We start from the raw sequence: 22,835 nt of genomic DNA, 5'->3' as shown, positions 1-22,835 counted from the left end.
TACTGCTTTCTCCTCAGCACAGGAGGAAAGGAGGCACGTTCGTCATGGCCAGAGACTGAAGCCACAAACTGGGTTGTGAGCACACAGACAAGGAAGAAAGGGAAAATTAGAAGGCTGAAGGAAGTTGTTTTGGAGAGACAGAGGACCTCAGAGCAGTACCCATGTTTGTTGACTGAGGTTTGATGATTCACTGAGTTGTCTGAGCATCCGGGGGAAGAGGCCTTCTCTAGAGAACCTTGACCAAAACAGGGCGAGCTGCTCCTCAGAGTGCAGAGGGAGCAGCATGCCAGAGCCTGGCTTTCTAGCAACACCAGGCAGCAGCCACAAAACCTCTAAACTGTGCCTGTGGTCAGGAACCCAACGCTGTAAAAATCCCAGTGGCCCAACCCTCAGCCCTGCTCTGTCCCTCTCCTCTACCTGCTGGGATGGAGGGGTTGGACCCTCCCAGGGGCAGCACCTGAGCCCCTGTTGGGCTGCAGGACCAACATCCTGGGGCACAGAAGTGCCACCTCTGCTCTGCAGCCATCAGAAGGACCTGGCTGCTGTGGGCTTGGGGTGTTCAACAGCACCCTGGGGTGCTCAGGACACCTCAGGATGGCAGAGGATATCCAGCTGCCCTCTGCTGCTGGAACAAAAGGCAACCAGGACTTTAAACACAGCTTGTGTCTGCCCTTTGGGGCTGTAAAAGCACAGCTGGACTGCAGGGGAGAGTCAGGAGCAAGTTGTTTCTCAGCCTCGAGGCATTTCTGTGGTATTTCGGTTTCATGCACAGTCCTTCTCCTGGCAATCTGCCCCAGGATGGGTTTGCTGCTCACAGTGGGAATGGGGCAACTAGGACAGATCCACACACAGGTATTTTGGGATTTACAAAGAGTGCAGTAGCATATGGAGTACTACATGAGTAGTTTTAGAGGCTGCTGTGGCTCCTACAGGACAGGAAAGGATGGGTTTTGTCACCAGAGCTGGGTAAAGACAAACAAGTCCTTTGTGCCTGACCACACACCCTCACTTACCTTGAGCCAAACTCCCTCGTCACCCAAAAGCATCTTCTCATTTGGGTCCTGAGTATTCTCTTGGCTGGGAGCACAGGGAAACCAAGCAGCCTGTAACAGGTCCCTTGGCACCTCATGAAAGGTGAGATTTACATACCTGAAAGGAGAGATTTATTTCAACCCAGAAGGCTGCAAGGAAAGGAGAGAAAAACAGCACCTATAAAACTTCAAGGAAGATTGAACAAGTGTGGGAAGGACCCCAAGGTGGCTCTTAGCATGAAGACACCGAGGATGTGGCTTCCTAAGCGACATCTCACTGCACAGGAGACCTTTGCTGTTTTGGAGTGCTGTAAATGTGTTGTTTAAGCATCTCATGGTGTCTGTGGGGCTGAGTAACAAACAGTGAGCCAAGCTGTGAGCTGGTAGGTGAGACCACGGCATCCTGATTTTGGCTGGGCTCACGAGATACAAAGGTGTGATTCATTAGCCTGAGTAACACTCTTCTGTTCCATTCAATGCCCTGTGGCATCCCAGACATCCCCACAGGCCTGGCAGACAAAACCTGGGAGATACAGGTGTCATTGGGAAGGAACAGACACCTGAGCCCAAGGCACCTCATCAGATATGTGTATCTGGGAAGTTTATTCATGCTGCAGGTCTCAAGAAGATCATTCCTCCTATCAAATCAGTAGAAACATATGTGTAAAGGGCTAAATGTGATCTCTTTACATATTTCTTGCCTTTCTTCAGCTTGCTAGGAAAGAACATACACACCACGTTAACACCAATCAGGCAAAATCCCCTCCAGGCTCTGCTCCAAAGCCCATATGAAAGATGGGAATTCTCCCATTGATTTTTCCTTGGCTTCAGATCAGAGGGCTTGGGAGCAGTACAGATGCTGATGTGTGTGTGATTTCATCCTTTCAGGCCCTGACCTTATAAGGTATCAGACTGACAGGATTTTTTTAAGCCAACAGTGGGACAAGTCACATGCTCCAAGCTGAGCATTTGGCTGGTGGGATGGGGTGGTCACTATTCAGTGAAATGCATGGCTGTGGGAGGTGCTCCCTGCCAGGATGAAGCACCTCTCCATGAACTGCAGCTCCTGAACTCAGGGACTGATGCAAGAGGAGTGTGAGCAATGCCCAGGTCTTCTACTCAGTCCCTGGTTGGGAAGATAATAATCAGTGAATGCTTCCAGAGCTGGTTTTGTTTGTGCCTTCCCCAGCACAGACTTCGTCATTTTTTTTGTCCATGCCTTCACTCACCTTCACCACAGGCTCTCCAGTGACCAGGGAAGCAGGGCAGGACTTTGCATCCTGATGGGAGGAGTAAGCTCTCACTGCCCACAGATCCACAAACCCCTCAGGAGTGTGGGGACCACAGTCCAGCATGCTGCTTGTCCTCTCAAAGGGCTCACACACACCATCCCCATCGTGAACGTAGCACAGGCTTGGCTCCCCTGCAGGGAGAACAGGGATGAGCTGCTTACAAACCAGGCTCCAGCCACACACCTCTCTCATTGTAAGAGATTTGCTGTCTCATTAGCCTGGGGTTTTTCCCACCACAAGATCCATGGATCACTCCAGCTGCAAATCCAGGTTCTGCTGTGATGAGGTGCATGGCCCTCTGCTCTAAGAAATAACATGCAGTTTTGGCTCCTGCCTCAAAAGGAGCCAATCCATTTGGACCAGTCTCAATCCAGTTGGACTCACCAACACAGTTGAAGCCTTTTTCCTTTTTACACTTTCTGGAACAACCATCTCCATCCAGCAAGTCCCCATCATCACATTCCTCCTCCAGGCTCCTAAGAGGGCAACAGCCAGATGTATTATTACCACTTTTGACTCAACACCCACCCATGTGCTCCTGCCCAGTCATCAGTGAGGACCCCTTATCTTGGTTCTGTTTCCACAGGAGCAGTTCAAAAGGAAGAACCACACATGGAATTAGATAGAGAAAACACCTTGACAGGGAAATAAAAATAGGTTGAAGTCACAGCTTTTGGGAGCAGACATGATTGCACTGTGACTTTGCTGTAAAACCTGAGGCAAGAACTGGGAGAATGGAAAAAGTAGAGAATTAAGTATCAGGAAGACCTGTTGCTGGAGAAAGCAGGTGTTGGAGAAGGCAGGAGATTCTGAAATGGGGTTTGGGTTTCAGTGCAAGCAGGAGAAGGAGGCAGGAGAAGGGAGAGTCAGAAGGTTCCTCTCCCTTTCCCTTTCCTTACCCTGCTAAAAAAACTGATTTCAAATGAACGTGATCCTGAGGATCCTGGAAGCTGAAGTCTGAAAAAGCTCAAATAAGGAAATCTGAAATAATTATCTCCCAGGGAGAGCAGGTGAAGCATTGGGCTCTTTCAGTGTAGAGGTGGTGCATCCCTCATTATTTGGGGTTTCTGAGCAGAGACTGGACAGCTCTCTAAAGACACCACACCATCTGGGACTGTGCTCATCGCAGAAGCTACTCCTGCAGGCCCTGAGCAAAAAGTTACACTGCCCACTTCCAAAAGCAGATCCTTTGGGCTGGACTCTGCAACAGTTTGCTGAGATAGGCCAGAATCCAAGCTCTGAAGTCAAGAACAGAGGATGTTCAGGTTGGACTCCTCATGCAGACCATCTCCATCTCCTATGCACATGGCATTTTACAAAACACAAGCTCTACAGCTCAGTCTGCTGGAGGGATTTTGTGCAGCAGCTTCAGCCATGTACCCGTGCATGGAGGACCCACCTGCTGCTTCCCTTTGGGGCAGGATGACCTGACAGCTTAGAGAACCTCAGCTGAGAGCTTGAGGAGCTTTTCAACTTACGTGGCCACCTTCCCATCCCCACAGTAGGGTGCTCCATGCACATGGACGAGCGGTGGGGACGCTTCTCCTGAGGTTGTCCCAGAGACCACCTGCACCTGGTAGTGGTACACCTGCCCAGGAGTGACTTCCCTGCAGGGACAGAGAGAACTTGAGGGAGCAGCAACGTCTGCAGCACTGAGATTTGCTCACCACAACTATAGACATCACATGTATACATCCATGCAGTACCACAACATGACATGTCTTCATACTCTGCCAGAGGCAGAGCCTGTGGGAAGAGTCTCTTTTAGGTTATTATTTCCCAAGGGTCTTGTCGCAGACAACTTTTATGAAAAATCCTTTCTTTAGGATTTTTCCTCCTGAGAAGCTGAGAGGCTTTAAGAACAAAATGTAAACATTGATTATCTGCTGCTGTGGAATGCAACAGGTGGATCTGTGATTGGTCCATGTTGGATGTTTGTAATTAATGGCCAATCACAGCCCAGCTGGCTCAGACACAGAGCCTGAGCCACAAACATTTGTTATCATTCTTTGCTATTCTATTCTTAGCTAACCTTCTGATGAAACCTTTTCTTCTATTCTTTTAGTACAGTTTTAATGTAATATATATTAAAAAATAATAAATCAAGCCTTCTGAAACATGGAGTCAGATCCTCGTCTCTTCCCCAACCCGAAAACCCCTGTGAACACTGTCACAGGGTCTGAGCTGGGGAGAAGTGGAATTAGCTTGAATAATCATTTCACTTGTTGTATTGATGGGGGAAATGCAGTTTTATGGGTTGTATTGATGGGGAAAATGTTCCTGGGTTTAATGAGCTCCTTCTAGTTAACCTGGGCTCATGGACAAGGGTGGTGCTAGCCTTGGGGTGGGTGTGCCACACCCTTGCTCAATGGCACTGGATGCAGTAATTCCCAGAGCAGGGGGACAGCAGGAACAACACAGAAGCAAAACCATCCAGGGATTCAAAGGGAGAAGACACAAGGAGGTAATCAAACCAGACTCAGCCCAAGAGAGAGCAGCCTGTGACTCACGTGTCCATGAAGTGGCGATGTCCCTGCAGGGGGGTGGCAGGGGACCCGTCTGCAAAGGGGGGGTCACGGAGCACCCGGTACTGGATCAGTCTGCAGGCAGAGCACAGGGAGCTCTGGGGCCTGGAGGTCAGCAGGGCTGTGTCTATCTCCATCCTCTCGTCAAAGGTGTAGATTTTAACTCCAGACATCTTTTTGGGGATATTGAGCTTCACGGTAAAGGGGATATCGCAGAAGGTGTCCAGGGGGCCCAGGTGGATGGACTCCCCTTGCTCTGTCAGGATTTCAATGTCAGACAGTGCCTTGGGAGAGCCTGTGGAGAGGTAGGTGGTCCAGAGGGTGAGGGAGTCGGGGTAGACGGGGTGCAGGAAGCGCAGCTCCAGGATGCAGCCGTGCGGCTGGGGACACGGCACCGTCATGTTCATGTCATACAGGTGCAGCTCCGGGCTCCAGGCCTGCAGGCTGGGCTCACAGGGCTGATCCACGTCTGGAGGACCTGGGACAGGGAGGAAGCTGGTGAAAACCTGGGGACAGCTAGCTTCACAGCAGACCCACAGGGGTGATCTTCCCTGTAGGTGCTTTAGCACCTCCAGGCTATAACTGCACACCCACATGTCCTAGACCTGGTGGCACCTGCCCTAACATCCTGGAAAGCAATAATCCCCACTGGTCTCCCAGTTCCTGGGTACTTGCACATATGCACAAGGCTCAGAAGACCTGGCAACCCACAGCCCTCTCAAATGGGAACAGTGGTATCCACACTGCAGCTGGACACAGTGCAGAGACCCAAGGACTAGACACAGCTGAGGAAGGTGAAGCTTGCTCTGTAGCCTCACAGGTGCAGAAACAGAATGCTCCAAGCAGAGCAGAGAATGAAGCTTTGCACAAGCACAGTCTAGGACAGGTCATAGCCAGGAAGGGGCCAGGTCCAAAGCAGGGAAGCAGGACCTGCTGTTTTTCCAGAAGATCCTCCAGGACAGTAACCAGGCTAACCTCAGAGCCCCAGCCTGCCTCCCCTGATGGTGGATTAGCACTCAGCAAGAGAAATGAAGTGCTGGCCTTTCAGACCCAGAAAGGATCACTGGAATTTATCATTCTGTAGTAGAAACACCCTTGTCTTCATCAGCCACTGAAAGCATTTCTTAGGGCCCAGCACCAATTCAAAGCCTTCACCCATATAAGACAAGTCTGAAAGTTTCTGAAACCCACAAACTCTCTCTTTCTATCGGAGCAAACAAGCACTTGCGATAACTACAGACACACAGAACCACATCCCCTGGCTCTGCATGGTTCAGCAGCATGGTTCAGCAGCAGAAACCATTCACAAAGCGCCCAGGATCAGCTCCCCTGGTCTCTTGCCTCCTCCTCTACCCTGCCCTTGGAGGAGCTGAGGCAGCAAGAAAAGCCCAACAGCTCCTATGGCAACTGTGTGACCCTGAAAGTCACCACTGTGCCCACAAGGTGGGTCTCTAAACCAACATCTGGGTCTCAGCACAAGAGAAGTTGTAATGCCCAGCAGCTGTTAGCCTGGCTAGGCAGGAATGGACTGCCCAGGGCTTGGCACAGACTCAGTGGGACTCAGCACAGAGCTCCTCTTGCTCTCTGTGGACAAGACTACATTGAAGTCTGTGCATGTCCCTGAGGTTTTGAATGAGGTCCCAATATCTGTATTTTAAGACTGATTTCAGTTAAGTACTTTTCCCTTTGGTCAGTATCTTTCAACAACGCCTGAACAATGATTTGGAGTAATCCTGGGGTGCCAGTCAGTTTGTCCAAAGCCATCTGGCCATTACCAGGTTTTTCCTGGGCACCAAGAAGTCCTTCCTGCTCTACAGAACCCATGCAAAGGGAAGACAACTGATTCTCTAAAAGAAAAAAAAAATTAAAAATTCTTTTTCTTGCACCAGAAGGATTCTGCCTGAGGACTCACACGACAGGAAGAGAGAGGAGACATTTACCTTCTGCTTCTTCTGGGGTCCAGTAGCCGGAGGAGTCGCAGACGCGCGGGGGGAGGAGGCCTCGTGCACGTACTGCCGGAAGGTGCCATCCTCAGCACAGCTGTCACACAGCCTGTCCTGCTCCCTGCTGGCACAGCACACACCCTGCCATGGCTCAGGAGGAACAGACAACTCCCCAGACACGTGTGTCCACGCGCCACCGGACAGGGAGGTGGAGAAGCAGAGCTAAGGTCTCAATCTCCCTGGGTGTATCATCCTGCTTGCAATCAGCTTCTTCAAAGACAGGGAAATACGAGTGCCCATGGGACAGGCTGGGTTTAATCTCTCCTCTTCTCCCTGCTCTCTGGGTAGTCTTGGATGGATCCCATCCCTGCCAGTCAGAGCTAACAGACCCCACACGTCCCAGGGCAATGCCTCTGGACTAGAGTGGGTGCAAATAAGGTGCTCTCTGCTAAGCCCAGAGTCAGGTTTTGGCTTTCAGCATTATTTCAATACAAACCAGTCACAATAATATCAATTGCCATGCTCTCCAGAAAAGATATTATTTTCTATTACAAGGGCCAGCCTCAGCCACTTTCCTTGACCAGTTCTTCTCAGGGGATTCAGGTCTGCCACAATGGATCAGCTCCTGAGACAGTTATGAGAGACAACTTGGGATGATTCCAAAGGGTCTCCCTTCTAGACCCATGTTTTCCTGCTCCCAAATCACTTCTTTCTCCAACAAAGCGGTTTATTTGGATGACTCAAGGCTACCCAGCACTCAGAGCCTCTCCTATCTGTGGGGTGACATGCATGTGCTCTTGTTACTCCTGAGCAAAAGGGCCATTGTAGAGAGCACCCATTCTTAGAAAAGTCAGCAAACACTGACCCAAGAGTGCCCCAGCTGCCATCAAACAGCATTTTCCTTTTAATTATAAAAGACGGCTTTATGAAGCAGCTTCAAAACAAGTTCAAAAGATCTTTATGTACATGCTTATGATCCCATAAGCAAAAAAAAGCCCCTAAAAATAAAGTCTCACCATCTAAAACCTGGTGGAAACTGAAATATATTAGTACGAGGGGCTGCTGAATAGAGACACTGGTGGTGTTTCCAGGTCTTGGTGGCTCCCTTAGTGGGGAATAGACAGACATCCACCCAACACTCGTGGCTGTGCACTCCTCAACAGCCAAACAGCTCTGGCCCCTTGGCATCGTTTCTCTGGCTTGAAAAGTTTCCTGACTTACCCCCAGTTAGCTGCTCTGCGAGTCCATGACAGCGCTGGGAACGAAACCCAGCTCTTGTGGTTCGAGCTCCCTGCCTTAACCACAAGGCTGCATTTCCTCCTGGTAAATAGCTACTTCATACAATAAGTGCTAAATGAAGCGCATTTTTCATTCCCTGATTGCACTCTGGGGTTTTCGAGCTGGCTTTGCCTGCTGATGCTCTTTGGCTTCCCCTCCCGGCACCCCGAGAGCGGGAAGCTCGCAGGAGAGCCCATCTGCCAGGGGGCCACGGCAGCAGCCCGGCTCTGGTGCCCCAGGGCTCTGCTGGAAACCAGCAGGGTGGGAAGGGGACTGGGACCACAGAGATCCCTTGTCCCTTCCTGTGCAAGCCCAGGAGCACAGTGCCTCACCTCTCGTGGAGGACGCCGCTGATGGGAGGCAGCCAGTAGATGCTGAGGGAGTGCTGAGTCTGCCCGGTGACCATGGGGGGGATCGGGATGGGCGCTGGCTTCCTGCTGTGTCCCCAGCGCTGGTACACCAGGTCCAGGTAGCAGTGCATGCGGGCCACCTGGTTGGGGGTGAAGCTGTCGGTGCACTCATCATCTGGGGACAAGAGAGAGGCCGGGCTGAGGGTTAGGGCACGGCAATGTGTACCCCTTGCTCCTGGATAAACTTTTTCGGGGGCTTCTAGGGAGGGCTGGGAGGCACCAGCATGGTGGCTGCGCTGCCGGGGCTCTCTGGTGTCGTGTGTCCCCAAAGCCACAAGATGGCACTGCCACAGCGGCTCCAGGTCCCTGCACCGGCACCTGGGCAGTGCCACCGCAGGAGGGTCAGCCAGGGCATGGAACTGCTCCTCCGGCTTCGCTCCTCCTGGCATGGCAGGGGAACCGCCAGCCCCCTGCAGCATGCCTTGGGAACCACGCCAAAAGGGTTCAGGAGGTCAAAAATAAATAATAACAAACAATAAACAATGATAATGATAATAATAATAATAGTAGTAATAATAATAATAGCAGCAGCAGCTTCAGGACTGGAGCACAAAGGCACACACAGACAAGAACAGCCTTGGTGCATGTCCAGCACCACTGGCAGGAAGAGAGGGATGGATAGAAACAGCCTGAGGGAAGAAAGCAGTTAAGCAGCTACTGCAAGCACTGCCTGACACATCCCAATCCACCAGGAGGGTCCCTGCCAGTTAGGGAGTGAGGTAAGGCACTACTGATGGAGGTAAAGCAAGTTTTAAGGAAGGTGAGCCTTGTGACTCCCAGCAAGGATTACTCATTACCTGTGTAACTCATGTAGTTGTTGAAGGGTGTTCCTGTGAAATGTGTCTGGCCACAGGTGTCATTGGTAGGGTCTGGATCCCGACAGAGTTTATTCTTTGGGGTGGGGGCAGTGTCAGCACAGAGGTCTCCTGTCTCCATGGATGGAGTGGTCTCCCTGCAGGGATCATCACAAGACTCCCGCTCACTCACTCCCTTGAAGACGTGGTAGAGCCCCAGGACATGCCCCACCTCGTGGATCATGGTGTTGGTGTGGCCAGGCATGCCGTAGTAAGCAGGGTTGAGGACAACTCCACCTGGAATTGCAAGTACAGAGAGCATCATTCCAAGAAAGGGACAGGGGGCATCTGTCGTTACTCACCTGTGAGAGGTAAAACTCCTCTCGTTGTGCTTCTAGGCCACAGATGAGGGGCCAGATGGAGACCCAAAGATGGACACACAAAGATGGACATATTCAGCCTCTTAGAGGATAGGAAGAGGCTCCTTTGCCCTCTTGAGTTGGAGCAGGGTGGGTGGTTTTTCTTCCCCTCCTACCACTCTATTCCCCCCTCAACATCTTCCATCATTTCAGCTACTGCTGCCCTCTGCATCTTTTTGCACAGTTGGAATTCAGTGTCTGCTCTGGATCACACAGCTCCAAAGGAGGTTTGGAGCCAGAGCACCAAATTGAGCCATGCTGTGCCTTTACAGAGATCATCTTTTGAAGCAGAGGACATAAGTCCTTCCCTGGCCCAGACAGGTGTCTGAGGCAGGCCAGCTCCCATGGCAGGTGAGGACAATGAGGTGATGAGCCATGTCCCAACACACTCAGCTGTGCCAGCTAGAAGCCAGTTTCAGCACAAATCCACGTGGAGATTGAGGGGCACTACCTCCAGCCCCTGCTGAGAAATCACCCATGACTTATTGCTTCAACTTCCAAACCAGACTCTGTGGGGTAAACTAAAAGTCTCACAAGGTATTGTTCAAATCCACTAAGATCCTACCACAAACCTGACCCAAATCCAGTGTATTTTAGAGTGGGATTTCCCAAGACATAGCTTCTGAAGATCTCTTCCTCCCCTTCAGAGGGGTCTGCATGTGAGCAAGGGGCAAATGAACCTAACAAGATCCTCACAAATCATCACAACCTACTCCCCTTCACTGGGCTACCCCAACCCCTGACTCAAGGGGACACAAGAGGGGCAGTTTGTCTCCAATCCAGTTTGGTGCAGGTTCAGCTGTCAAAGATGCTGGAGCATGGGCACAGATAAGTCCCCCAGAAACTGCCCCAGAACTGCCACCTCATACTGAGAGCAGCAGCACAGAGCTGGACAGGACCCATGATCATCCTGCCCTAAGCTGAACTGTGGCTGCAGGGCAAGTGGTTTTTCCTTTTCTGCAAGCCCATGGAAAGAACAAGGACCAAGGATACTGACAAAAGCCAGGTGGAACAGAGCCTTCCCTTTGCTCACTGCCAGCATCTCCAGCTCCTGACCTGAGATGCACACCCTCTGCTGATGGCTCTGTGCCACATCTGCTAGGAAACTGTCCACAGAAGGTGCTCAAGAACAAAAGAAATTTGCTTCGCTGGCCTCCTTTTATTCACCTCCTTTATTTTGTCCAGATTAAAATTGCTTTGGAATCTCTTCATTTTTCTCCTTGTTTGGAGGTTTTTCACTGGCCATTTCCCCCCCTTTTTCTCTTCTCATTTTCACGCTCCATCCACTTTTCCACGCTGCCTTACAGTGGAGGAGCAAGGGCTGGGAAGCATCAACAAGACAGGGGTGCTAAAAGCAGACCCCAGCATGTGCCCAGGCTGACTCCAGGCAACCCCTCCATGCCTCAGGAGGCTGTTTTTACACAACTACTTTTAACCCAGACAGCTTGGATGGCAGTGTGGTGAATAGTTGGCTCCAGCACAGCTTGCTCCCTCCTTTGCAGGGCCCTGGAGGATTTACTGTGCCAGCTACCTCACGGCAGAGCCTCTGCTACTGCATCTCTGCTGATGATCACTGCCCTGCCAGCAAAGTTAGAGCTGGCAGGTGGCCACAGTGTGATCCTGTCTCCAGCCACACAGGCTGCTTGAAATCTGCTCCGTGCACTACCGACTACCTCACGTCCTCGAGTGCAGGGCATTCCTTCCAAGAGAGGGTTGTCTTCAGACCACAGTGTCCCTGGCAAGGCACCAGCAGGTCTGTGACTCCCATGGGGGAGCCATGCTGGGTGAACATCGAGCTGGGGGCTGGGAAGGGACCTTCAGAGACTCCCTGAGCAATTCTCCCAAGCCCTTCCAACAAGGGGTGGAGAAATGAGGGTGGCATCTTCTGCGGAGCACCCTGCGTGTGTGGCCCATGGAAGGGCTGAGAGGCACCACTGACCTGTCAAGTGGCACCGTTTCTTAGCTCAAAATTCATGTTTATTGCTCTTCCTTCCCACAGTGTGGATCTTCTGTCCAGGGCTTGAGGCAAAGGATGGGTCACACAAAGTAGCTGCATTCCCTTTCTTCCTAGCTGTGAGACAAGAGAGCAAAGGACTTTGCATCCCATCAGTCAGCTCTTGACCCTTTAGTTGCCTGGAGACGGACAAGAAGGCACAGAGGCTGAAAATCCTTCTGGGACGTTCGTGTTCTGTGCTGTCAACTCTTAGGTTTCTGGAAGCCATCACCCTCTCAATTACCACCCTAGTAAATGCTATAGATAGCAAAGGGCATCCCATCAATGGGAAACCCAGTGGGCACATAAAAGAAAAGCTGCTTCTCATTTCAATGAAAACAGGGCATGAGAGAAGAGAGAACAGAAAGAAAAGGCATCTCTACAGCCAAACCCAAGCCTGAGCAAGGCAGGGGGCTGCCTGCCTAAAGGTCTGAAAGGAGGAATGTGCACACAGAAAGAAAATAGTGTTCATAAACAAGCAAATGAGACGTGAAAGCCCTGCATGCATCCTGCAGCAGTAACCACAGGGAAAAGGGCTGAGCACCAGGGGCACAGGGCATCCTGGGACCAGGCAGCCCAGCCCTCCTCCCTGCAGAAACCCAATGGGGGAATAAATGGGATTCCAGTACAGGGGGGCAGAAAGCTGTCACAAGAGAAGGATGCCAAGGCCACAGTACCCTGTCCCCTCCCCTCCTCTCTGCTGGCTTGCCCTATTCCATTCCTCCCCCACACTCCACAAGGACAATCATATTTTTAGTACTCATTTTAACAACTAATTAAATGGCAGAATTAGAAACAGCCTGAGAACTCTGCCTTCCAGAACATCCCTATCCCTTCATTCCCTGTCCCCACTGCTCCCTGATGAGCTGGGAGTGCTCCCAGCTTTGGACCAGGAAGTTCTATTTCCCCTCTGCAGGATCCTGGCTGTGAAGGCAAGACATGGAAGTGTTCACAACATCCCAACAGGACCACCCTCCCCTCTCTCTCCACTGCAGATCAGGCATTCCCTTCTCACCTCTGCCCCCTCCTGCCCTGGGCAAAGGGCTAAACTGAGCTTTCAGTGCCTGACAATCAGCTTAAGGAGGTTCACAAGGTCAGCATTCACACAACAAAGCTGAAGACTTCCCTATCCCTGTGGTATCAGGGGGGTCCAGTACTGCAAGGCAGGTGAACCAGAGACTTCTCTGGACTTGCTCACCCAACCAAGTCCAGGCAGCTGGAAAGATTCAGGTCTGGCCACAACACATTGTCTCTCCAGGCCAGACCTATGAGCTGCAGAGCTGGTAATGTCCCCAAGGCCAAGCCTCCACTCTGATCAAGCAACAAGAGATGCCCAGCCCATCAGATTTGTTCTGGTGCAGACTGTGCTCCTCCTCTACTCACACAGCCCTGGAAGCTCCTGCTCCCAGGACATTCTCTGCTGCTAGCCAAGATCTATGGCAGTGCTGAAGGACTCCTGCCCATGCCAGTCCCAAAAAAGCCAACCTGCTCCTAGGTCAGAGCTATCCCAGAGGACATTCCCAAGTAACCACAGGACCTTTAAACAGTGAACCACAAAGCTGAACCTGCATTGCAGGGCCAGTCTTCCCCAAACACTGAGTCAGAGCAATGAATGGAACAAATGCATGACAGTTAGTCAGACAGGAAGATGCCATTGCCTAAGGTACCTCGGATGGGAGGGCTGGCCCTCCTTCAGCATCCACTGACCTCTGCCAGATATATGAGCTGGCCTCAGCTTATATAACTACAGAAAGTATTTATAACATCAAATGTTCACCATTCCCTTGCCTTTTGACCACGTTTATGCAGTTCACATGCAGCTACACACGAAGTTCAAAGCATCTGCATTATTATTACATTACTGGGTTTTTTGAACAAGGCTTTCCACCGCAGAAAGTTACGGATTTTTTTTTTTAAAGGAATTTCTTCAACTCCTTCTGCTGTGTAGTTAAAAATATTTACTTCTAAGTTCTCAGAAAACTCATTCCAGACTCCAAGAAATCTGAATTTGCGAGGAGCTCACTCTGATTATGGTGGAAAGACTGAGACAGACAGTATAGTCACAGGGAGTGGTGCAAACAGACCTGAGACCTACCTCTGCTGCTTGCTGGCAGCAAGTTGTCTTTCTCTAGGAGCTCCACAGCAGCTGAAACATGGTCTATAGAAATTTCATAGACCACTTCAGCCTCTCCAAGCCAGTAATGGTCTTTTATGCTTCGTTGAAAGTAGTTGTTGTTGGCTGTATTATTGGTAAACTATCCGCAAGCCTTCAGAAAGTCTGCCTGAAAATTAAATTTCTTCAGGAAAAAAGTCTGGAGGAGAACAATAGAACTGTAGGTAACCAGCACATGAATGGTCATGTAATTTCTGGTAGTCCCAGAGAAGCATTGTGAAGAGAAGGGGATGAAAAACAAAGTTCACTGAAGACTTCCAGAAGGTGATGACACCAACAGGAAGGTGAGGTCGACCCTCCTGAAAAACACACTCAAAGATCATGAAAAAATGGTTTATAAGGAGATTAAAATCCAGGTGGCAGATTAAACAACTTCTAGAGATGGAGATAATGGAGAACAATAAATCTAGTGATCTTTGGGCTGTGGCAAAGTATTAAAATAGCTGAAGGGAAGGCAGCTGGAGAAGACAAACTCTCACAATGCTTCTCTTGAAAACATCTAAGAAAGTGCAGTTCAGAGAAACAAGCAGAGAAAAATCTGACCAAGACTCTCTGCAGACAAGAGGCAGTTTGGCTTCTTAGAAAAGCCAAGGAACCAATTTGATTGATGCAGAGAACTAAAGCATGGAGGGTCTGTATGTGTGTAGGGAAAAATCAGCATGGCATTTCTGCTCCATGGGAGCAGACAGGTATGAGGGGTGCCGGTCTTGTGTGCTGACCCTAATATTTTAAGGTCAGGATAGAGAGGAGATTAGCAAGATTCAGCACAAGGAAAGGAGTCTGTCTTTTTGGACACAGACCCCTCTCTTGTGTATAGACCTGTCTCCACCCCTGGCCATAGCTAGGTCCTTAAGCTCAGGAATTTTTCACAAACTGCCATTAACTCCTCCCAAGGCTTTTCCTTCTCTTTACTCACTGCTTTCCTTTCACATCTACTCAAATTCTTCATCAGCCTCTTGTGAGAGCTTTTGTCAAAAGCCACACATTCATGGCCTCCTCAGTCCTGAGTTTCTTCTGTGTGGGACAGTAATATACATTGTGCATGGTACAAAGCAAATGATGATGTGGTGCAGCTTGCTGTTTAAGGAGAACAGAGTCCACCACCCGCCCTCCCCAGCTCATAAAATCTAAAACCAAGGACAGTCTTGAACCAAAGTCTTCAGTTCATGCCAGAGACACAAAGAAGTTCAGATCCAGCTTCATACTTCACAGCTCTGGCACCAGAGTCAAGACAACACCCCTTTTCCCCTGAACCTCCACACTAAAGCCCTGATCCAGCATTTGCAGATGGTGCCATTTCTCATGTCCCTGGCTGGACACAAGCTCAGCGACTGGAGCTAAATGCAGGCTTTTGATGAGACCAGTCACCCCAATTATCCCTCTGTACAACGGCTTGCAGGCCATTGGGAGAGGTCTGAGGGGAATGTGTGTGGCTGAAGCACTTGCTGCAGTCAGATGATTGTCAAGCTGAGCCTTGGAAGTGATTTCTGGAAGCTGAAAGAATAAATTTCATGGAGATTTGCCTTCCTCAACAAGCAGCTGTAGCAATATGCTATTGAAAAAACAGCCCTGAAACTCATTGAGGGAGGGAAACTGGCACAAAGGAACTTTGAGACAGGTCTTTAACAGCAGTATAAAACTTTTCAGGGTTGAACATCATGCACTTGTAAAAGCAGAAGGTCTAGGTCTGCTGTGCAGGTGTCAGGAGTAATTATTTCCAGTTACTTATTGAGAAACACTTTAGACACTTTGACTGCAAAGTGTAAAGGGCTTTGCCAGAAAACTCCAACAACTGAAGAGGTGGTAGGAGAGGCAGGAAAAAGAGAAACAACAGAAATAGCAGAAAATGCGCAAAACAACCACATTCTAGGGAACCAGTAGACGTTTTGGCTCTTCTGCAGCCTACGAGGACTGATGACCTTAAGGGTCCACCCTGAATCCTCTGAGGCCAAGGAGAACCTTGCCTCCAGCAGGTAGTAGGCCAAGTTATAAAAACACAGTAAAATTTGATAGTTATCCACACACTTGCAGCTGGCTTCGGAAGTGGCCAGTTCTGGCTGCTGCCTGGGCAGCCCTGGAGCTGCTCAAATCTGCCATCTCAGCTCTGAAAATACTGACACTTCTGGTTTGGATCTGTTTGCTATTATGTGCTGCAGAGTGAAGTGCACTGTCTCCAGAATCCTAAAAGATAGACCTGGAAGGTCCAGGAGAAACCAAATGTGAGTCTAGAACTCTCTCCAGAACCTGCACTTATGGTAAACCTGTAGTCCCCACTACCTTCACCATCAAAAGTTTCTCATAACAATGTTGAAGCCCCTTGTCAGTGGGTAATCTCACAACCTTACCACATGGATTCAGAGAACAGGCAGCTCTTTTCCTTACAGCAGCAGCTGTTGGAACACCCAAACCCTGTTATCGTGACCTTCGCATGAAACATACGCAATGTTGAGGCACAGCACATCCACCTCTATTTGCCAAGTCGAGGAAGAGAGAGGAAAACCAATAAATCTGAGACCCCAGGAATGGGATAAGTTACTTACCCAGGTGACTAAGGGCCTCTTTGTCCCACGGCCAAGTGGCAGCACCAGCCAACTCTTCCCTCACCGAACTGGCGAAGTAAATATTGAGGAAATGGGTGCTGTTCAGCTTCAGAGCCTCCTTCAGCTCCTTCACGCTCATGTAAGCCCTGAAAGGTCAAAAGAGAGGAAATATTCATCACACATTCCAAACAGAGCGAGGAGGAAAAGTGGGAGCCACTCACAGACATCCTACAAAGGAGCATTGGTGTTTGGGGGTCTCTGGCCCGGAGTGGCCGGCTGGCTCCTGAAATTCCGCAGTGCGTAGGATGCCCCCCCGACCCAAGCTGCCACCAGTGCCAACTCGGGCTGGTTTGGCAGTGCCAAGTAGCTCCTGCAATCTGCCATCAGGAACCTGGACTGGTGAGTTTTGTTTCCCAGGGAAAAGGGGCAGTGTTGGTGTTCAGGGGCCTGTGGTGCTGAGTGGCTGGCCGTCTGCTACGGTTCTGAAAACCACAAAGCCCAGAGCTCCAGGCACACTGCAGCTGCAACAGGCATCCCAAGGGGAACAGAAAACAGGATGCTCCCCTGACCCAAGCTGCCACCAGTGCCAACTCGGGCTGCTTTGACAGTGCCAAGTGTCTCCTGCAATCTGCCATCAGGAACCTGGGCTGGTGAGTTTTGTTTCCCAGGGAAAAGTGTCTGGACCAGACCTGGAGACATCCTCAACTCTGAAACCAAGAGCGTGTTAAAGCACTGAAATATTCTCTATTTCCACAGGATGTCCCGTGACACTGCAAACTCTGCTCTGTAAGGTGCAAGTTCATGTAGTGAGGGGTTTGGGTGTGGGTGGAAGGCACTCATGCAAGCCTGGAGAAGTTTTGCTCATTACAGTGGCTTTGTTGGTGAGTTCTCATCCCAGACAAGGCTTTCCAACCACGGTGACAAAAGAAGCCACACAAAATATGAGAATAAGTAATAAAATATGATAAAACAGGAGGAGAAAATATGAGAGGAGGAAGCAAATGCAGAGGTTGGTCCTGCTAGGGAAAAGAGAGGGGGTTTGGCATCAGAAAAGTGGAGTTTGAGTTGCAAGGAGAGAAGAATTAATCCAGAACTCCAATCGCTTCTAACAAGGGTTTTTCAGGGGTTGCCCCTGATACAGGGCAAGACAGGAATGAACATCACACCTTACTGTTGGGAGCAGAGAGGGTTTGTCAGCTGGGGCTGGGAAGTGTCTTCTCCAGCTTCTCTAGTCTATCTATGGACGGCAGTGTGTGGTAAAAACAAGGGTGTCCCAGCAGTGCATAGGCACATCTCTCATCAAAACACATCCCAGGGAATTGCACAAGGAAGAGTATGAGCAAAAGGTATCTTGGAACATGCTCAAAGAAAAAAAAAAAAAGAAACTAAAAAACATTTCTTGCAGCTCTGCTCAAAATGGACCTTGGAGAAGACTGCCCCCTCTACTCATGATCTGGATCTTTCAGATGAGGTTTGGGATGTCTAGAGGAGCCAGCAGAGGAAAAAACAAGATTTCCCAAAATAAGCTTAATGAGGAGAGGGTAATCTCTGGAGCCAGATTCATCAAAGGGCAAGTTTAAAGGGGAAAGTCTCCTGACAACACTGCTGGCTGTCTCTCCTCCTCTCTTCAGAGCTGGGAATAAAGAGTTGAAAAAACACAGGAATGTGATATCCAAGACATCCATTTCTAAAGGCCACAGGAAGGTAATGGGCTGGGAGAGGTGGGTAGCAGTCAGGAAATTTAGGTTTCACTCTTCCCTCTATGTGAGTGTTTCTGCACAGGTCAAAAGACTGTATCACATTCACCAGAACATCAACAGTCCCAGCATTGGTCTTTAGGGAGTTCATGTCCTCAGCTATGCAAAACAATCAAAGTCTAACCTAATATCAGCAATAATAATTCCAATAATAATAGCAAATGGAATTATAAGGTCTTGGACTGTGCTGCAAATGCCAGGTACCCTTTTAAACGGACTGCAATGATCCTTGCGGGTCTCTTACATCTTAGGATATTCTATGATTCTATAAATTAAGCACTACCATTTCCACCATCTGTGCCATTCGCCTCATGGGCTGAGACAGGCTTAGGACAGGTAGCAGACATTGTCCCCACATTTCTATGACTTGTCTCTAAGTCTTCAAAACTTGAAGACCCTGGCCCACAGTTTGTGAAGCCATTCATTTCAGAGATTCTGAGCAAGAAAAAAAATAAAACAACTCATGGAAAGGCTTTAAATACATCACTGTGGAATGATGATGGAAACACACCATTGTGGAAATATGTCATAAGAATGACTAAACCTGCAGCAGGAGGCCAACAGCAACATTAAGGTGGCGGAAAGCATTTCACTTATTCCCATGCTTCCAGGAGCAACTGGCATCTTTGAGCTGCGTGGAGAGATTATGAAGGGAGCACAGCTGCTTCTTTACACTGGGCTCACCATGAAGGAACACCAGCTCTGTTTGAACAAGCTGCTTCTGGTGGCATCCTTCAGCAGTGATGCCCACTAGTGCATTCCTCACTACATGGGATGACAGACAGGAGGATGGAGCTGAGGATGGGCTAAGGGGAAGAAGGCATGTGAAGTGAGAAAGGAAACCTCTTTCCTTTCTTGTTTGAAATGGCAAGATCCCTAGTCAAGCTGTTACACCAACAGGCTTGTTTAGAAAGGAAGAGGTTGCTACAGCAAATTGAAGAGAAGGAGAAAAAAATGAAAAAAATAAAGGATTCCAGAAATAAACTAGAGCAGGGTGGCATGTGGAACAGAGCTGGGTAAACCCAAGGGCTATTTCCCTGGACCTGAAACAGCAGAGGCTTTCAAAAGCCACTGCTGACTTGGGAGGTGTCAGATAATCAGGGTCTTCTGGCTGCCTCTCTCCTACCAGTGAGCCCCAAAAGACCATCCCAGGCTGGAGGCATCTCACCCATCTTCCCAGGAGCTCCGAAGATTCAGTTACTTCAGACAGATCTTGGCTGGGCTATGTGGCGAGATGAGATGACCAGCTTGTCTTCACCAGGCCCCGAGATCTCCCACCACAAAGCAGCATTCCCAGAACACTTTCCCCAGCCACATCAGCTTGTGGAGAGAAAACTCTCCCCACCGGAAAGGACAAATTAGGAGAACTTGATCCCTTCCCTGTGATGTCTCGCCTGAGCATCCCAGACACGCGCCACGCTGACGCCACCCCTCCAACCCAACCAAGACGGGAGCAGGCCGGGAGGAATAGATAGTGAGAAGGATAAACAGACCTGAAGGACATACTTGTGGCATGACTCGGAAGGAATAGAAACAAAAATTTCATAGAAATAGAGCATAAGGAGGGGGAGAGGGGAGAGAAAGTCTCCTTCACTCATCAAAGCTGCTCGGGGGACACAGACTTAAAAATAGCATCAATTCCTGACCTATGATATCTCGGAAAAATAGCCCCAAAGCCTTCCAGGCTGTCCAAATTCCAAGAGCCAACGTCAGCCCTCTTCAGAGGGATATTCCTGCAGTCCCTCTTTTGGAGACATGATGTTTTTCTGGCTGTCGCCTGCCATTCCCTTGACATTAGCAACATTTTTTGCCAAGGCTCAATTATAAATAACTAATTTCCTCCATTGAGAGATCTGGATGGTTCAGGGATGTGTAAGGGTTAGAGGGAGCAGCTCCAGCACTGAGAGCTGTTCAGGTGGGTTGGACAGGCAAGGAGAAGAAAGGACCCTAATTTCACCTGCTATGGCACAGAAAGCACAAATATCCTGCTAACATCCCCAAAGATGTGAGCAGAACAATTCTAGAATGGGCAACTCCAATTCCCCCCAAACTACATTTCCTGCTGGCATCTTCAGGTCAGACAAGGAGCATCCAGCTGGCACCTGACCCTTTTGCTTCCTGCTAAGGTTAGGCTCTCCCTCTCCTTCTCTGCTTCTGTGATTTTCACCGAGGTGAAGGCAGAGCAGCCTTTGGTCTTCACCAGCCTAAATGACAGCACTCTCCTCTGCTTCCCAAATCATTTTCCAATGCCTACAAGACTAGAGTATTCCAAACTAGGTGATATTTACAGCAGAATGGGCAATGCAACCCAACATGGAAGCACAAAGGAAGGACAGATGGATACACGAAGGTACAGCTGTCCACTGAGAAGCAAAACACAAACCAACCCCAAAGAACAGGGCAGAGGACAGAAGAGATAGAGATGGGACATCAGGTTTGCCAGATTCAAAGTCAATGTTTTTCCAGGGGCATCCAAGAGCAGCCAGCTGTGTGGTGATGCCACCTGGGGCTGGGGGAGCACTTGCAGCCCTGGAAGAGTGAAGCTTGCAAGACGAGTATGTGCAACAGTAGAGAGAGATTAGGGATGGGAGGGCTATGGAATGACATTATTAGACATGAGTATGGGAATGAACACCATCCAAAACAATGGTATTTGAAGGGGTGAGCCCAGAAATGGTGGATTCCCTTACAACAGGTGATACTGGCTATATAAAGATACGAAGTTCTGCTGAATGACACTGTTTGATGACCTGACACTAAGGCACCACACTGCATCCTGTTTTACTTGTATGGGACATAATGAGGGGCTGTCAATGAGGGGCCTCTGGTGCTTCTTGCTGCTGGAAAAAGGAAAAGAAGATGGAGCAGCTTTAGTGACTGTCACCACAGAACAGCAGAATCAGAGACTCCACTGCAATCAGAGATGATCTCCACAGGCCATTCTGACCTCCTTGTTCAAAACCAGATCTAATTAGATCGCATTGTTCAAGGTCATCTGGGGCCTGAACAGCCACAAGGACAGAGGATTCCCAAACTTTCTGGGCAACTTATTCAAGCATCCTCAAGTTAAAAATAATTTCTAATATCTAATCCAAATTTCTTACATACCCAATTGTGTCCATTGCTTCCTGACAATTGTCTTCTTGGAGTCCTGCTCCATCTTCCCTGTGTCACCCCTTCCTACCAAGGGGGAAAGTCATCAAACGACAGTAGATTTGCATGGCAAGCTCTCACTGCACTAGACCTTACCTTATTAAAGTCTAAAAACCAAAGCTCCCTTTCTGAGCAGCTGACAAATCGCACTCCACCTGTGATCCCAGACTTCCCTGGAGAAGTCACATTGTTTTCTTATGCTTTTCTGGAAACTTTTGTCCTGACCACGGGGGAGACAACACCTTCCTAACCATGGTTGTAAGTCAGGCTCTAAGCTGGCTTGGTCAAAGGATATACTTGATATACCCAGGAGAGACAGAGCTGTTGCAGCTTTTCCAGCACAAGTCCCTGGGAGCAACAACAGGACCATTGCTGGTGGGTAAGTGGAAGAGAGGAGAGGATCTGCCAGCAGAAAACATAGTCAAGCTGTCAAACAAGCCTGATGTGGGAGAAGAGGGGCAAGAGTGGCACTTTTTAGTGACAACTACACCATAACAGGAAGCCTTGGGGCCACAGTGGCCATGATGAGCAAAACACAAAAGATGGCACCTCCAAATGAAAAGCAAAGCCAGCACATACCCCCTGCAGTACCACAAATCAAACTGAATTCTCTGGGTACTGCAAAGGGTGCAGCATGTAATGCCACAGGAATTCCACTGCAATTCAAAAATAGGAGTCTTTTCCCTGTAGACCTTTCAGAGGGGATGTGGGAGTGGGGTTGGGTGGAAGCTGTCCAAGTGCCCTCCATGGACAACTGGAAAATACTTGAGACCCAGCCAGCTCCAGCTAACCATACAGCCTAAAGAAGTCACAGGGGATTCCTGGCTCTGCTTTCATGTTTTTCAACCACTGCAAGGAAATTCCTCTTCCTACTTCCTGCAAGCAGAGAGGCTCCCTTTTCCCCCAAACCTCTGCTTGACAAATGAGGAATCCCTCAGACTTCCCAGAAATGAGCACCAGTCTGCCAATAACATTTTTAGCATGTGAGCAAAACATTTCGCCAAGGCTGCAAAGGGTTAATGACAAACACAGCAACCTTGTCTCTGAACCACAGCTCAGTCCATGAAGACAGGTGCTGATCCAAATGGTGCGAACATTTTGGGAGAGCAGACTCTCTAAATTCATCTGTGAAGGGAGATGCTCCTCCAGATGGTGAGCCAACGTGGGTATCTTCCATTCTGGCCCACCAAAGGACTCCTCTTCATGGTGAATCTTCAGCAGAGGGTCTAAATAGGTGGGGCTCCACACCTGGGCTCTCTGCTTACATAAATGAATCTTCCTTGCTGGGACCTGGGAACCCTCATCCCTGTTCTCATCACACCTCAGCCGTGTCCCCCTTCCTGCCTGCCACAGGCAGACAAAGCCCACCAGCACAGCATAAACACGGTGTGGCCCTGGCACAGAGGATGAGCCCAGATGAGTTACCTGCTCTGCTTCCAGACGAGGCTGATGGTCATTCTCATAACTGCAGCTGCCTCACACTCTGGGTGAGGCACACTTTTACCTGCCCCAAAAGTTCTGGCATTA

General features: G+C 49.5%; 1 protein-coding gene across 1 annotated transcript in view; it reads right to left on the bottom strand.

Moving 5' to 3' along the window:
- The window catches only part of PAPPA2 (pappalysin 2), an 87,816-nt gene that overhangs the window by 43,557 nt on the left and 21,424 nt on the right, over window positions 1–22,835 (bottom strand). Inside the window, 11 exon segments of the mRNA XM_030952967.1 lie at window positions 1,014–1,077; window positions 1,733–1,746; window positions 2,261–2,454; window positions 2,708–2,799; window positions 3,802–3,930; window positions 4,834–5,326; window positions 6,789–6,837; window positions 6,840–6,912; window positions 8,402–8,594; window positions 9,277–9,570; window positions 16,399–16,544. Coding sequence (XP_030808827.1) covers window positions 1,014–1,077; window positions 1,733–1,746; window positions 2,261–2,454; window positions 2,708–2,799; window positions 3,802–3,930; window positions 4,834–5,326; window positions 6,789–6,837; window positions 6,840–6,912; window positions 8,402–8,594; window positions 9,277–9,570; window positions 16,399–16,544 — 1,741 coding nt within the window.

Source organism: Camarhynchus parvulus, chromosome 8 (assembly GCF_901933205.1).
Source record: "Camarhynchus parvulus chromosome 8, STF_HiC, whole genome shotgun sequence".
Taxonomy (NCBI): Eukaryota; Metazoa; Chordata; class Aves; order Passeriformes; family Thraupidae; genus Camarhynchus; species Camarhynchus parvulus.
This window is presented reverse-complemented; position numbering and strand designations above follow the sequence as displayed.